At 44.2% G+C, this 17,178-nt stretch overlaps 1 protein-coding gene across 1 annotated transcript in view; it reads right to left on the bottom strand.

Annotated features, from left to right (window-relative positions):
- Positions 1–17,178, bottom strand: part of LOC141147284 (uncharacterized) — a 50,275-nt gene that overhangs the window by 23,955 nt on the left and 9,142 nt on the right. The window contains exons 2-9 of the mRNA XM_073634493.1: positions 12,073–12,174; positions 9,022–9,303; positions 8,721–8,792; positions 8,058–8,150; positions 7,911–7,955; positions 4,441–4,539; positions 4,187–4,240; positions 738–782 (exon numbers count right to left, since the gene is read on the bottom strand). Of these exons, the coding sequence (XP_073490594.1) occupies positions 738–782; positions 4,187–4,240; positions 4,441–4,539; positions 7,911–7,955; positions 8,058–8,150; positions 8,721–8,792; positions 9,022–9,303; positions 12,073–12,174 (792 nt within the window). The remainder of the gene's footprint in view (positions 1–737; positions 783–4,186; positions 4,241–4,440; positions 4,540–7,910; positions 7,956–8,057; positions 8,151–8,720; positions 8,793–9,021; positions 9,304–12,072; positions 12,175–17,178) is intronic.

The raw sequence follows: 17,178 nt of genomic DNA, 5'->3' as shown, positions 1-17,178 counted from the left end.
TCAAGTGACATTCTATAGCAGGGGTCTCCAAACTTTCTAAACAGGGGGCCCGTTTACTGTTCCTCAGACTTTAGGGGGGCCAGACTGTGGTCATAGGGAGTAGAGAAGAATCATGCTCCATCATTGGTGTCATTGGGCCCAATTGTTGGTGTCATTGAGAGGAATTGTGCCTCATCATTGGTCTCAGTGGGGGGGGGGATTATGCCCCTTTGTTGGTGTCGGTGGCAGGAGATGCGCCCCATCACTAGTGTCAGTGGGGGGGCAGACTGTGGCCAATGGGAGTAGAGAAGGTCCCAGTGTTGGTGGGAATAAACAGTGCCCCATCGTTGGTGTATTTGGGAGGAATTGTGCTCCTTCATTGGTCTCAGTGAGCGGGAATTATGCCCCATTGTTGGTATCAGTGGATGAAATAGTACCCCAAGGGCCGGATATAAGCAAGCAAAGGGCCACATCTGGCTTCCGGGCCGCAGTTTGGAGACCACTATTCTATAGTATTTCCCTTCACTCCTCCTCTGGCTGTGCATAAAAGGTTATGTATGGAGCTGTAGGGAGGGGTGGAGGAGCTGGGCCAGCACAGGCAGTAACTAGACACTCCTAAAAGTGACATGAAAGCATGGCGGGGGGCTGTGCTAGGTAGGGGATTGAGTCTGCCAGAAGTTCAGAGAATAAAACCCTCAATTTCCTAAGTTTCCGCTGTAATATACATTCACACAGGATGGACGGGCGGATGGTCTCACCTGGCGGTCCAAAGCCTCCTTTCTGACCAGCATCCCCTTTGGCTCCTGGAAGATAAGATCTCAGTTAGAAAATGTTAGAAGGGTTCTCGGGGGAGGGGGGGGACCTACAGCTGCTGTGCACTAAACCTAAGCTACAGGACTTTGAACCCCCAAATGTGAACATTGAAAGGTGCGGGGTTTGGAGCCTGGGGGCTACACAACACTCAGGTGTGAATGGGGAATTTAAAAAAATATATATTGTTTTGTTCTTTAGATTCATCAAAATCATACGGAAACACAAAATCTGACAATTTTTTTTGAAGGCCTGAAATGCACAATGAAAGCGAAACGTGTCCAACTTGTTCAATCTTCACAAATGTACATGAAATTCCATAGACATATGTAGCACCCTCCTAGATAGGTCCTAGGATTAGGTAACTTTCGTTTTGGCTCACTGGCTGTGTTGATTGTCTTGGCCAGGGGCGTACCTACAAGGGTCGCAATTGCGATCCAACCCCATTCCCCCAGGGGGGCCCCGTGCAGTTCCCCTGTACACTCGGAGAGGAGGGGCGGCGGAGGCGGCATATAGAGGAACCGGATCTCTCTATCTTCCTCCATGCAGTCGCTGAATGCCCACTTCTCCTCCTCTCCCTCCCACAGGTATTCAGCAAGTGCATGATGAAAGTGTAGTACATCGGTTCTTCTATATGCAGCTGCCCCCCTTTGCCCCTCCTATCCTTTTCATGCTGCCCTCGAGCCCCTGTGTGATCTCCCGGCCTCCCTTGCCCCCCCCCATCACTGACAGGTTCCCCCCACCCCTATCCTGCCAGCTGCTGCAGGGGATGTGCCAAGATGGAGAGCGGGGGAAGGGACAAGTAAATGTGTCACTTACCGGCCCCTTCCTTTTCTGAACGGACATTCAATAATCTGTGTCCATTCATAAATAGTGAATTGTGTTTACTATATTTCCGTTTGTGAATGAAGTGGAAGAGCCCTTCCTGTCCATTCATTCTGTGCTGCTGGGGCTGCAGAGATGGAGATTGGGGGCTGCTGTTCTCAATCTTCTTTCTCTGTCCCAAAAGGTGAAGCATTAGAGGTCTGTTTAGATCCCTGATATCTCAGCCAAGCCCCTCACCATGGGTCCTAAAAAAAGTAGCAAAAAAATAATAAAAAAATGATAAAAAGAAACATCAAAAATAAAAAAATACCAGGGTCACAAAGGTCGCACATGTGACTGGGCCCTGGCGCTCTGCCACCCTGGGGAGGCGCTGCAGAACATTTGAAAGAATATTTATGCAGGACCATAATAAAGGGTCCAACCACAGGAGTAAAGGGCCCTGGGATCAGCGGGAAGAGCCCTTACCGGGGAGTCAGGGGTACCCTTCGTGGTTTCTTGTACTGGGGTCCTGAAGGTTCTAGTTACAACCCTGGTTCTGGTTCTGACCCGTTCTATGTTTCAGCGGCTGAAGAACTGACTGCTTCCCCCTGGTTGGTCCAGAAATGTACTGGAAGTTAGTGGGCAGGAAGAGTCTAATCAGCAGCTGAATATTCATACAGCCCTGGCCAAACCCTGGGGAGAGGTGCTCAGATGGTGACTGGGAGTCTGCATAAATACTCTGAGACTGAGAGCAGCCTTGTCTCTTTGCCTGAGGAGGAGATCACAGCCTAGGGGGGCTGCTAGCCCCCTAGGCCATTCTACCATGTGCTTACGGAGTGTCGAGGCCTCAGTTGGGCTAACCAAGGGTCTATGCTACTGAAAGCTGTTGAAGCTGACTGAGGGACTGTCATCTGAGGATCCAGTCTGGTATCATGGGTCACCAGAACTAGCGTCCCCATTGGAAGATTTCCCCTTTATTACTTTTCTGGGGAAAACTCAAAATTTGGGATTCTCTTTTTACTTTTCCTCTCAATGATAATAGTACACAGGAAAAATAGAGAAGGGGAATCTTCTTAATGGGGGCACAGACAGCAATAAAAACTGACAGGTGTTCTAATCCCTCTCCACTCCATCCCAAACTAAAAAAAAGGTTTTGCCTTGAGTTATACTTTAAATACCAGGAGGGTGCTACATACAGAGTGCAGAATTCAGGAGGGTGCTACATACAGAGTGCAACGTTCAGGAGGGTGTTACATACAGAGTGCAGAGTTCAGGAGGGTGTCACCTATAGAGCGCAGGGTTCAGGAGGGTGCTGTTTACAGATGACAGAGCTCAGGAGGGTGCTAAATACAAAGTGCAGAGTTCAGGAGGGTGCTACATACAGAGTGCAAAGTCCAGGAGGGTGCTATGTACAGAGTGCAGAGTTCAGGGGGGTGCTACGTACAGAGCGCAGAGTTCAGGAGTATGCTTTGTACAGAGTGCAGAGTTCAGGGGGGTGCTACATACAGAGTGCAGAGATCGGGAATGCGCTTTGTACAGATTGCAGAGTTCAGAAGGGTGTTACATACAGAGTGCAGAGTTCAGGAGGGTGCTACATACAGAGTGCAGAGCTCAGGAGGGTGCTACCTACAGAGTGTAGAGTTCAGGAGTGTGTTACATACAAAGTGCAAGGTTTAGGAGGGTGCTGTATACAGATGGTAGAGCTCAGGAGGGTGCTAAATACAAAGTGCAGAGTTCAGGAGGGTGCTACATACAGAGAGCAGAGTTCAGGAGTGCGCTTTTTACAGAGTGCAGAGTTCAGAAGGGTGCTATGTACAGAGTGCAGAGTTCAGAAGGGTGCTATGTACAGAGTGCAGAGTTCAGGAGGGTGTTACATACAGAGTGCAGAGTTCAGGAGGGTGCTACATACAGGGTTCAGAGTTCAGGAGGGTGCTACATACAGAGTGCAGAGTTCAGGAGGGTGCTACATACAGGGTGCAGAGTTCAGGAGGGTGCTACATACAGAATGCAGAGTTCAGAAGGGTGCTACATACAGAGTGCAGAGTTCAGGAGAATGCTACATACAGAGTGCAGAGTTCAGGAGGATGCTACGTACAGGGTGCAGAGTTCAGGAGGGTGCTACACACAGGGTACAGAGTTCAGGAGGGTGCTACGTACAGGGTACAGAGTTCAGGAGGGTGCTACGTACAGGGTACAGAGTTCAGGAGGGTGCTACGTACAGGGTACAGAGTTCAGGAGGGTGCTACGTACAGGGTACAGAGTTCAGGAGGGTGCTACGTACAGGGTACAGAGTTCAGGAGGGTGCTACAAACAGAGTGCAGAGTTCAGGAGGGTGCTACATACAGGGTGCAGAGTTCAGGAGGGTGTCAGGCTTTTGTGTTTAGAAGTGATAGTAGTAAGTAGAAAGCACAGGGCCAGGCAATGTTTCAGCTGAAAAAAAAGCCATACTGTATATACATATTAGAAAACTGCAACAATGTTGCACAAAACTACAAGCTGGGAAGTGGGAAGCGCCCAGTGTGGGTGTGATGTATCTTGGACTATACATGGATGGAGTGGGCTCAGTACAGGGAGCCGGTAATGATTGGTCTACCTGGGTCTCCTCTGTCTCCCTTCGATGCGCTAGATCCGGGTATTCCAGGCAGTCCTGTACAGGAGGAAACACACGAGGATTATCAATAGTGTATAGTAACTGAACATCCTGGACCCTCTACAACAGCCCTGACCCCAGACTCCTGATCAGACTGGATTAGAAGTTTACAGGCTCTGAATTGTGAATGGCAAAGTGCGCAATGATGTCATCAGACCGCATTCCTTAATCACACCTTTTAATTAGTCATTACTCACCTGGCACTCCAATTTTCCCGCTGTCACCTTTGTCTCCTTTCTGTCCCTCGGGGCCCTGGGCACCAGATGGGCCGGAGACACCTGGAGCCCCCTTGTCACCTACAATGTGATAATAAACATATCCTGGATTACCACTAATAGTATATACACCATTACCATCTGTATACAAGATGTGCAGAATGAAAAAATGTGTTTCAATTCGATTTATTTACATAAATTTGTTTAGTTAAATTTGTTTTGTTTATTTGAATAGATTCGAATTTCCGAATTCGGTCAATTTAAACGCAATTCAACCGAATTTACAAAATTCAAATCGATTTCAAATTCCATTCAAATTCAAATCGAATTCCATTCGAATTGCAGTCAAATTGCATTTGCATCTAATTTCATTCGAAAAATGTTATTTATTCTATTCAAATTTCAGAAGATGGTCATATTCTCTTTATTCCATTCTATTCTATTGTTTTTTATTCTATTCTATTCTCTTATTTTCTGTTCTATTCTTTTATATTCTATTTTTTTTTTATTCTAAATTCAAGTTTTGGAAGATGGTTATATTCTTTCTATTCCATTCTATTATATTATTTTTTTCTATTCTATTCTTTTATTCTCTGTTCTATTCTTTTATTTTCTATTATATTCTTTTCTATTCTACTCTAATTTTAATCTATTCTAGTCAAATTTTCAGAAGACGGTTATAGTTTCTATTTTATTCTATTCTATTGTATTCCTCTTATTTTCTATTCTATTCTTTTCTAGTCTATTCTTTTCTATTGTATTTGCATTTGAATTTATTATATTTGAAACTCCAATTTCAGTGGACGGTTATATTCTTTTTATTTTATTCTATTCTAGTTTTTATTCTATTCTATTCCTTTATTTTCTATTCTTTTATTTTCTTTTCTGTTCTGTTTTGCTCTATTCTTTTTTTAAACTGTTGTTTTATTTTCCATAATATCCCTTTATTTTCTATTCTATTTTTTTCTATTCTTTTATTCTCTATTCTGTTCTGTTTTACTCTATTATATTTTATTATTTATTTTCTAGTCTATTCTTTTCTATTGTATTCGAGTTTGAATTTATTCTATTTGAAATTCCAATTTCAGTGGATGGTTATATTCTTTTTTATTTTATTCTATTTTTTATTCTATTCCTCTATTTTCTATTCTATTTTATTCTGTTCTTTTATTTTCTATTCTATTTTGTTCTGTTCTTTTATTTTCTATTCTATTTTGCTCTGTTTTGCTCTATTCTTTTCTACTCTGTTTTTATTTTTTATTCTTTCCCTTTATTTTCTATTCTGTGTTTTTATATTCTTTTATTTTCTATTCTGTTCCGTTTTACTCTATTATATTCTATTTTTTTAAATTTTCTATTCTATTTTATTCTCTTCAGAAATTCGAATCCCAATTCAATTAAAAAATGATTCCAATTAGAAAGCTATTGGATTTCGAAAACTATTTGAAATTGGTTCAAAAATGATTTGAATTTGATTAAAAAACTTTTTGAATTTTGTCCAAAATTTTGTTTCCTTATTTTTGATTCATTTAAATTCATTACTATTATAATTTGGACATTCAGACACATCCGAATTTTCGAATGACGAAAAAGTCATCCGAATTTCAATTTGGTACCAAACGCACATGTCTAGTTGCGGCCTAAATTGGCCCTAGTATGTGTAGTATGGTATGTATTAGATTAGATTGTAAGCTCTGTGGGTACAGGGACTGATGTAAATGTACAGTTTATGAAGTACTGAGTACATTCCCAGCTCTATGTGCTTCTATTATCCTCTCTATATCTTCTTCCACTAAAATTCAGAGCTCTGAAAAATATGCAAATCAGTATGAGTTTATCAATAATTGTTCACTATATTTTTTTCCCTCTTATCTTATTTTCCCTGATGAAGCCATTGCATTGACGAAACATGGCGGGTCTTTGGGTTCTGATCTGTGTGTGTAGCCATCCGGCCTAAAGCAGGAATGTAGTCTTTAAATTTAGTGATTGCTAGGCTGTAGTTAGCCTGAGCTGAATTTAAAGTTTAACCTTCTTGGGTCTCTCCTGTGCTCTCCTGTGCTCTGCTTTTGCTGATGGGGAGTGTCCTTGGCAATGGTGCAGGGGGCTGCACTCATCACCCACTAGGAGACTCACTAGGAGATTGTGGTGCTGGTTGGAAGAGGGTAGAAATATTCATGAGTGACCCGATCAGGCATCCTGTCTAGGGGGGATGTAGGTGGCTGTTGAATCTTCCCAGGCCTCCTGTTTGGGGGAGGGGTGTAGCTGAGTTTTGGATATTCTCAGTCCTCATGCCTGGGGCAGGGACATAGGTGGCCATTATATTTTCCCAGACCAGCTGCTTGGAGGAGAGATGAAGGTGGCTGTTGGACCTTCTTAGCCCTCTTGTCTGGGAGAAGGATGTAGATGGCTGTTGGATCTCCTCAGGCCTGATTTATGGGGATGGAATGTAGGTGGCTGATGGAGCTTCTAAAGGCCTCCTCTCTGGGGTAGGAAGGTAGGTGGCTGTTGGAGCTTCTCAGGCCTCCAGTTTGGGAGAGGGTGTAAGTAGGTTTTGGATCTTTCCAGGCCTCCTGTCTGGGGGAGGAGTGTAGGTGGCTGTTGGGGCTTCTCAGGCCTCCTGTCAGGGGGAGGGGTGTAGGTGGGTGTTGGAGCTTCTCAGGCCTGCTCCATGGGGGTGGGATGTAGGTGACTGTTGGAGCTTCTGATGCCTCCTGTCGGGGCGAGGGGTGTAGGTGTCTGTTGTAGCTTCTCAGGCCTTCAGTCTGGGGGAGGGATGTAGGTGAGTGTTGGATATTCACAGTCCTCATGCCTGGGGCAGGGACATAGGTGGCCATTATATTTTCCCAGACCAGCTGCTTGGAGGAGAGATGAAGGTGGCTGTTGGACCTTCTCAGCTCTCTTGTCTGGGAGAGGATATTAGGTGGCTGTTGGATCTCCTCTGGCCTGATTTATGGAGGTGAGATGTAGATGGCTGATGGAGCTTCTGAGGCCTCTTGTCTGAGGGAGGAATGTAGGTGGCTGTTGAACTTGGACCTTCTCAGGCCTCCTGTATGGGGGAGGGACATAGGTGGTTATTGGGGTTTCCGAGGCCTGCTGCCTGAGGAGGGGGACCATTTGTCTGGACATAGGCTAAAGATGGATGCCAAGCATGCTAAACAATGGAACTAGTACCATTGAAGAACTTCATCTTAATTGGGGAACCTGAAATGCTGGGGAAGCTTGGTCCTCGACTGAAGTGTGGTGGCCTCTCCGTGGCAAGTCAGTTGCTGAACTAAGTGTCTTACAGTCAGTTTTTCGGTATAGGTTTGGCCCCTCAGCCCTCCTCCCCATTTGAATTTAAAGTACAGAATCTACAGTATATGTAGTTGCCATATTTCCCCTGGAGACACAAACATTTGAAAATAATTTTAATTTAACTGAAACAAGAACATTGAAACATGAAATTATTTTACCTTTCTGCCCATCACGTCCTGGGGCTCCTGCTTCACCTTTCATCCCTGAAGAGGACAGAGATTGCACTTAGCTCACGTTATGATCACTGGGAATGATTATGACATCACCAAATCCTCGTCATGACATTTATAAAGACTATTCCTCACCATCTCTTCCAATGAGTCCAGCTGGTCCTGGAGGTCCGGGGAGTCCCTGAGGTCCCTCTGTGGCTAAACTTCTGCCATCAGCTCCAGGACGTCCTGTAACCAGATTCACAGATGTTCAGATGACATCACAAGTTTTCAAACGCCATGTATTAGTAAGAAGAATCACGTATTAATAAGATTCACTTTACTGGCATTCAGTCCCAGGGGATTTGGCTGTGCACTTGGAATGGATAACCTCTGCCATGTGCACCTTAAAACATAGCAGCCGCCATTTTTGTTTTGCTAATAAAAGAAAACGTCGGCAGTCCTTGTGAATCTGGATCTCTCCTGTGTTCCTGTACCTTTAGGAAGTTGTGGGGGAACCTCAAAATAGCTTGTTGTTAAAGTTTACTCTGCTTATATTTCGCTTATATTTCCTCCCCCCTCATCAACATGCTAATGGAATTTTTTAAATAAAACTTCCATTTTTATTGCATATTTTATGTTAGGCCCGGTGATGTTGTCACAGGATCTTTGTGCTTCTCTATGCAATGCAGGCAGATCTTGGATGGTGGGAGGGGCCAGCATGGTGCTTCCATAAATTTGGTCGGATTTGTGATCTTTAGTTGCTCGCTCTTTCGTGTAATAATAGAACACTTTGTATTTTGGGACTTGTGATCTCACCTGCGTCCCCCTTCTCCCCTTTCACTCCTGGGGTCCCCGGTGCTCCTCGCTCTCCGTTCATTCCAGGCTTTCCTAATGAAAAACAAGCAAACACAGAGGAATGAAAACTCATCCAGAGTGAAGGACAAAATATTCAGTGATCTGCCAGGAGAATCCAACACAGGAGACAAGATGACAATTCTACAGAATATTCTGCAACAATGTATCAATCACTATTTACTTTGTTATTCAAAGAATCAAGATCAGATCTGTATTTGTATCTGTGCATGTTCTGATTTGTAGGAATGGATGAGATCTGTACCTGGTATAAGGGTGATGTTGTTGATTCTCATGCTGAGCTGGATGTTTTGGTCTTTGATGAATTGGATTTCCTCCTTCAGGTCCTTCAGTCTAGGTGTGGCCTCTGGGGACCCTGCTGACTGCCATGTAGCATTTCTCATGGTTATATCACCCTCCAGCCCAGAATCAGGGGGGGATTCCTGTTTTTCTCCAGTTACCTTATCACTGCTGATGGTCTCATGCAGGCATTTCATGTTGCAGATCTCATCCCTCAATGCTGAGAGCTCATGGCGAATGGACATATCTACCAGGGGGAGGAGGAGATACAATTATCAGAAACAATTGATGTGAATTTTTGTAGGGGTTAATGTATGGTGCAGTGAAGGTCAGTGTTTAGGGGTTTGGGTGTTAATAAAAAAGTAATAGAACTAAGATTAGGGTGAGGGTAATATTTAGGGGTTTAGGTTGAGTTTTAAGGGTTAGGTTTAAGGGTTGATGAGCAAAGGCTAGATTGAGGGCAAAGAGTAGGGTTAGGTTTAGGGGTTATAGAGTAGGGATTCGATTGAGGATGAAGACTAGGGTAAGGTATAGAGGTTAGAGTGAGGCTTAATGTACAGAGGCTTAGGTTGAGTTTAAGGGTTGATTAGTAGGGGTTAGGTTGAGGACTAAGATTAGGGTTAGGTTTATAGGGTTGAAGAGTAGGGATCAGATTGAAGACTTAGACTACAGTGTGGTTTAGAGGTTAGGATGAGAGTTAATGTTAGGATTAAGGGTTGAAGAGTAGAGGCTAAATTGAGGACTAAGATTCGGGTTAGGTTTAGAGGTTAGGGTGAGGGTTAATGTTTAATGGTTTAGGCTGACGTTAAGGGTTAGGTTTAAAGGTTGATAAGAAAGAAAAGAGGTTGAAAACTAAAACTACTGTGAGGTATAAAGGTTTGGGTGAGGAATGAGGATTAATGTTTAGGGGTATAGGTTGAGTTTAAGGGTTAGGTTTAAGGGTTGATGAATAGGGGTTAGGTTGAGGACTAAGAGTATGGTTATATTTAGAGGTTAGAGTTAATGCGATCTTAGGCGATTAGGTTGAGTTTGAGGGTTTATGAGTAGAGGTTAGGTAAGGTTGAGGACTAAGATTAGGGTTAGGTTTAAATGTTATAGTGTAGAGATTAGGTTGAGGACTAAGACTAGGGTTAGGTTTTGTGGTTAGGGTAAGGGTTAATGTTTAGGGGTTAGGTCGAGGACTAAGATTAGAATTAGGTATAATAGAGTAGGGATTAGATTGAAAACTAAGAATAGGGTTAGGGTTAAGAGGTATGGGTGAAGGTTAAAGCTTAGAGGTTTAGGTTAAGTTTAAGGGTTGATGAGTAGGGATTAGGTTGAGGGCTAAGATTAGGGTTAGGTTTAGGAGTTGAAGAGTAGGAATTAGATTGAAGAGTTAGACTAGGGTTTTGTTTAGAGATTAGAGTGGGGGTTAATGTTTAGGGGTTTAGGATGAGTTTAAGGGTTAGGATTGAGGGTTGAAGAGTAGAGGACTATGATTAGGGTTGGGTTTAGAGGTTAGGGTGAGGGTTAATGTTTAGGGGTTTAGGCTGACGTTAAGGGTTAGGTTTAAGGGTTGATAAGAAAGAAAAAGTTTGAAGACTAGGGTGAGGTGTAAAAGCTGGGGTAAAGATTAATGTTAGGTTGAGTTTAAGGGTTGGGTTTAAGAGTTGATGAGCAGGGGTTAGGTTGAGGACTTATTGGTTATATTTAGAGGTTAGAGTTAATGTTTAGGCGATTCGGTTGAGTAGGAGTTTGGTTAAGGACAAAGATTAGGGTTAGGTTTAGAAATTAGGGTGAGTATTAATGTTTAGGGGTTTAGGCTGACTTTAAGTCTTGATAATCAGGGGTTAGGTTGAGGACTAAAATTATGGTTAGGTTTATAGAGTAGGGATTAGACTAAGATTGGGGTTAGGGTTAATCAATTAGGGTGAGGGTTAATATTTAGGAGTTCAGTTTGATTATATGGGTTAGGATGAAGAGTGGAAGAGTAGGGCTAGTTTGAGGACTAAGGGTAGGGTTAGGTTTAGAGGTTGGGGTAAGGGTTAATGTTTAGTGGTTTAGGTTGAGTTAGTGGGTTAGGATTAAGGTTTGGAGAGTAGAGGCTAGGTTGAGGACTAAGAGTATGGTTGTATTTAGAGGTTAAAGTTAATGTTTAGATGATTAGTTTGAATTTAAGGGTTGATAAGTAGGGGTTAGATTGAGGACTAAGATTAGAGTTGAGTTTAGAGCTTATAGCGTAGAGATTAGGTTGAGGACTAAGACTAGGGTTAGGTTTAGCGTTTAGGGTTAATGTTTAGGGGTTGGGTTGAGGACTAAGACTAGGGTTACATTGAGAGGTTAGGGTTAAGATTTAGGAGTTTAGGTTGAGTTTAGGGGTTGATGAGTAAGGGTTAGGTTGAGGACTAAGATTAGGGTTGGGTTTATAAAGTAGGGATTAGATTGAAGACTAAGACTAGGGTTAGAGGTTAGGGTGAGGGTCAATGTTTAGAGGTTTAGGTTGAGTTTAAGGGTTGATGACGAGTAGGGGTTTAGTTAAGAACCAAAATTATGGTTAGGTTTAGAGATTATAGAGTAGAGAATAGGTTGAAGGCTAAGATTGGGGTTAGGTTTATTTGTTAGGTTGAGGGTTAATGTTTAAGGGAATTATGTGTAGTTTAAGGGATAATACGTAGGGGTTAGGCTGAGGACCAGGACTAGCATCTTGAGTAGAGGTTAAGGTAAGGATTGCAGTTTGGGGTTTAGGTTGAGCTAATGGATACGTTTAGGGGTAAATGCTTAGGGAGTTAGGATGAGAACTAAGACTAGAGTTAGGTTTAGAGGTTAGGTTGAGGGTAATGTTTAGGGGTTTGGGTTGAAGGTTAGTATTGGGGTTGGAATAGATTTAAGGTCTAAGGTATTATTGTAGAAAGTAAAGTTGGTTCTTCCATTAGACATCTCTATGCCCGAGGCCTGCTGTGTGTATGTGATCAGTTTGAATCCCCCAGCTGAGTCCAGGTGTGGTGTTAGGCCCCTCCCCCTTGTAGGTGGTCATTACCTCTGAGGGCCAGGAACACAAAACCGCAGGTCAGAAGGAAAAAAGATACCACCACAATGACACGAGAAGTATGTTCTTTGCATTTTCCTCTCGGCTTGTGATCTGAGGAGGGAAGAAAACATTGGTGAGATCGGAGTGAACTTTACTGACCATCCATAGCCAAGTGTACCTGTCACTGCCACACACAGCAATGACCGAGCTGAACCTGGTTTGATGACCAAACTTTGCATTGGTCTTTTTGAAAATATTTATTTCAAAACTTTTAAAACTTTTTATATCTATTTAGCAAGAAAGTCGGGAAATTGTTTAAACCCCTGTTGGGTTCCTTTTTGTTGTCTTTATCACATAAGGGGGATTTTCCTTCACTTCCTCCATTAGCCAGTTGTCCCCATTAGAAGATTTCCCATCACTTCTCCTGTAGAGAATCTCCCCAGTGGGGACACAGACAACAGTACAAACATTACAGAGGTTCTAATCCAGGGGAACCCAAACTCTCGCAATCCTTTCTAGCTGTTTGTAAATCCAGAGCTAGGACAGGGGGTGGTCAAGAGGGACAGGTGCCCAGGGCGCAGCGGTAGAGAAGGGGCGTCCCCTCACTGCACGCTCCAGATCTGCTGTCAGACTGTGCTCCAACACGCCAACTCTCCACCCACAGCTGACATGGAAAACGCACCCTGCATGTGCAACTGCCTCGTAAAGGCTAGAAAGCAAGCCACTGACCACGTGTGTGCGGTGCACACTCCACGTCAACCATGGGCAGCCAGAGCAATGGGGCAGAGAATGGGTGCAGGGCGGTATACCCATTCTATATTATGCATTAGCAGTGGGTGAGGGGGGTGCAGTTTCGCATCCAACTAGTCCTGGTACTGAACCAATGTGAGATTATCAGAGATTTAAAAAAGCCATTGCTATAGGTTCCAGAACAGGACCTTTTATACACTGTAAAGTCTTTTTTGGTCTGGTCTGGGTTCGGTCTATGAGCCCATGATACGTCCCTCCACCATGTGAAATCACTGGTATCAGTGGGAGGAATAGTGCCCCATTGTTGGTATCAGTGGGAGGAATAGTGCCCCATCATTGGTGTCAGTGGGAGGAATAGTGCCCCATCATTGGTGTCAGTGGGAGGAATAGTGCCCCATCATTGGTGTCAGTGAGAGGAATAGTGTCCCATCATTGGTGTCAGTGGGAGGAATAGTGCCCCATCATTGGTATCAGTGGGAGGAATAGTGCCCCATCATTGGTGTCAGTGGGAGGAATAGTGCCCCATCATTGGTGTCAGTAAGAGGGATAATGCCCCATCATTGGTGTCACTGAGAGGAATAGTGCTCTATCACTGGTGTCCGTGAAAGTAATAGTGCCCATTTGTTTGTGTCAGTGGCAGGAATAGTGCCCCATCATTAGTGTCTTTGGGTGGATTAGAGTCCCTTCATTGGTGTCAGTGGAGGAATAGTGCCCACCATTGGTACTAGTTGGAGGGAAAAGTGCCCCATCATTAGTGTCAGTAAGAGGAATAGTGCCCTATTATTGGTGCTTCCTTATTGGCACTTTATATCTGAACTCTGATGTGAAAGTAATATTATGTACACGTTTATGCAAATCCTATGAGCAAAGAACTGGAAACTAATTACTGTGCCGCTGCCGCACCCATCTACTGTAGATCATATCTCCACCCCTCATCCTGTATAATCCCGGACCCGGCCATACCTGACACAGGACCCGCCGACTACTACACCACACAGAGCTCATCCTTTCTCTTTGTTACAACAACTGATAAACTCTTCTTGGTGATCATGGGGCCATCCTCTGGACTCCTGATGGTACTGATTGAAAATTGTTGAGCCCTATTAAAGAGAGTTCCAGCTTTCCAGTCAAGTTACCACCCTGACCACTAAAAAGTGGTGAAAGCGTATGAGACCTTCCTGTTAGTTCAGGGGTCCCTTTAATAAGGTGAGCGGTTTGACTGGCAAAAGGGGGAGCACAGTTTGAAGAGAACTTTGGATTTGCATGAAGCACCCTGCATCACCGTTGTTATCTATTGGTCTTTTCCATTTATAGACATTTCTAATTATTGATTGGGATATTTAGCGCTGCACTATATATTTTTATTGCATTACATGAAAGGATTTATATATTTGCCTTTTAGTGTTCAGCACCTTGGTTTTGTTTTGATGGTTTTTGCGCTGACCTCAGTGGGAGGAATAATGCCCCATCATTGGTGTCAGTAAGAGGAATAGTGCCCCATCATTGGCATCAGTGGAAGGAATAGTGCCCCATCATTGGTATTAGTGGGAGAAATAGTGTCCTATCATTTGTATCAGTGAGAGGAATAGTGCCCCATCATTGGTGTCAGTGGGAGGAATAGTGCCCCATCATTGGTATTAGTGGGAGAAATAGTGTCCTATCATTTGTATCAGTGGGAGGAATAGTGCCCCATCATTGGTGTCAGTGGGAGGAATAGTGTCCCATCATTGGTGTCAGTGGGAGGAATAGTGTCCCATCATTGGTGTCAGTGGGAGGAATAGTGCCCCATCATTGGTGTCAGTGGGAGGAATAGTGCCCCATCATTGGTGTCAGTGGGAGGAATAGTGCCCCATCATTGGTATCAGTGGGAGGAATAGTGCCCCATCATTGGTATCAGTGGGAGGAATAGTGCCCCATGATTGGTGTCAGTGGGAGGAATAGTGCCCCATCATTGGTATCAGTGGGAGGAATAGTGCCCCATGATTGGTGTCAGTGGGAGGAATAGTGCCCCATCATTGGTGTCCGTGGGAGGAATAGTGTCCCATCATTGGTATCAGTGGGAGGAATAGTGCCCCATGATTGGTGTCAGTGGGAGGAATAGTGCCCCATCATTGGTGTCAGTGGGAGGAATAGTGTCCCATCATTGGTGTCTATGTAGGGTGGGGGGTCTATTGAATGATCAGCTTAGTCAACTGCAGAAAGGGCCTGTAGGAACCCCCCCTGGAGCTCCCCCTGCTATGTTAGGAAGACGCACACTGCGCTCCGGAGGCTCCGCCCACAATCTCTCCTCATTATTATTATTTCTGTATAAGGGGCGTTCCTCATGTAGAAGATTTGGGTGGCGGTAGAATTGAGCAATTCTGTGGTTTTCTCTCGGAGGTGTCATGAACTTTTTGTGGTCATCAGTTTCTTTTTTTTTTTACAAAGTAATTCTTTTTTTATAAAAGGGGAAGTGCTCTCTAATAACATTCGTGTGACTCTCTGTGGGGGGGAAATGCTGATGTCAGGAATATTTCACTTCAAGCAGAACTCCGGGCAGATCTAGAAGACTCCGATGACTGCAGCTCTGTAATCATAAATACGTCAATAAATGTCTCTTCAGGTACAAAGAGTGTAAATATATGAATGTGACCTGAAATCAGCCCCTCCCCATCCCCTGTACAGCAGAGCTCAGAGAAACAGCACAAGGAGCCAATCAGCTGGCAAGGGGCATGCTGAGAGGCGGAAAGAGCAGAGGAACAGAGACACAAGTTCACCACTGTGCTGCTTCTCTTTTCACTGCCCAGTCACAGGCTAGGGGTGGATCCAGGACAGCCTAGGTCCTAAGAGGAAGGGGTTCAATGACACACCTCCCAACTTTTTGAGATGGGAACGAGGGACACCTATTAGCAAAAGTATGTTGGCATAGGACACGCCCCCTGCAGATTGGAAAGGAAAGCTTAGATCATTTTTAATAACATTCAAATACAATATGATTTGTGTCGCAATTGTTTATACTATATTGTTTTTTTCTTTATTTGCTATTTTTTTCCCCCATGAAAGTGGAGTTATCCTTTAAAGGAGAATTATAAAAGAATTGATTAAACTGCTTTTTTACCACTTCTACTCCTTTATACTGGATTTCGACATTTACAAATGCAGCAATTTAGAAATTGGATGAAAGGTTTAGCACCGGAAAAAAACTTTATGAAAGATAAAAAGTGAATATACTTTTTATATATTATTATGTTATATACAACTATATGGATCAGACCAACATGAGGGACAAATGAGGGGGGAAGAGGGACTTCATTCCAAATCAGGGACAGCTGGGAGCTATGCAATGATACTGGCCATCAGACTGAGGACAACTAGTAGCAGATACAAAATCCATCCTGGAGCTCCAATCAGTGACTTTGCCAAGGCTATAGTGCCCCATCATTGGTGTCAGTGGGAGGAATAGTGCCCCATCATTGGTGTCAGTGGGAGGAATAGTGTCCCATCATTGGTGTCAGTGGGAGGAATAATGCCCCATCATTGGTGTCAGTGGGAGGAGTAGTGCCCCATCATTGGTGTCAGTGGGAGGAATAGTGCCCCATCATTGGTGTCAGTGGGAGGAATAGTGCCCCATCATTGGTATCAGTGGGAGGAATAGTGTCCCATCATTGGTATCAGTGGGAGGAATAGTGTCCCATCATTGGTGTCAGTGGATGGGGGGGATTGCTCCATTATTGGTGTCGGGGGGTGCGCCATTATTGGTGTCAGTGGGGGGAATAGTGCCCCATCATTGGTGTCAGTGGGAGAAATAGTGCCCCATCATTGGTATCAGTGGGAGGAATAGTGTCCCATCATTGGTGTCAGTGGGAGGAATAGTGCCCCATCATTGGTGTCAGTGGGAGGAATAGTGCCCCATCATTGGTGTCAGTGGGAGGAATAGTGCCCCATCATTGGTGTCAGTGGATGGGGGGGGGAGTGCTCCATTATTGGTGTCGGGGGGTGCGCCATTAATGGTGTCAGTGGGGGGAATAGTGCCCCATCATTGGAGGAATAATGCCCCGTCAGTGGTATCAGTGTGGGGGGGAGTTGAGTAGTGTCCTCATTGGTGTCAGTGGATGCAAGAATACCCAATCGCTGGTATCAGTTAGAAGAATAGTGCCCCATCATTGGTGTCAGTGGGAAAAATAGTGCCCCATCATTGGTGTCAGTGGGAGGAATAGTGCCCCATTATTGTTGTCAGTGCATGCAAGAATGTCCAATCGCTGGTATCAGTTGGAAGAATAGTGCCCCACCATTGGGGTCAGTGGGAGTCTCCCCTCCCCCAGTGATCAGACTGTACATTGCAACTTTGTTGCAAGTCACAAACTTAGATCTGATCTGTGTCAGACA

Source organism: Aquarana catesbeiana, linkage group LG06 (assembly GCF_042186555.1).
Source record: "Aquarana catesbeiana isolate 2022-GZ linkage group LG06, ASM4218655v1, whole genome shotgun sequence".
NCBI lineage: Eukaryota > Metazoa > Chordata > Amphibia > Anura > Ranidae > Aquarana > Aquarana catesbeiana.
This window is presented reverse-complemented; position numbering and strand designations above follow the sequence as displayed.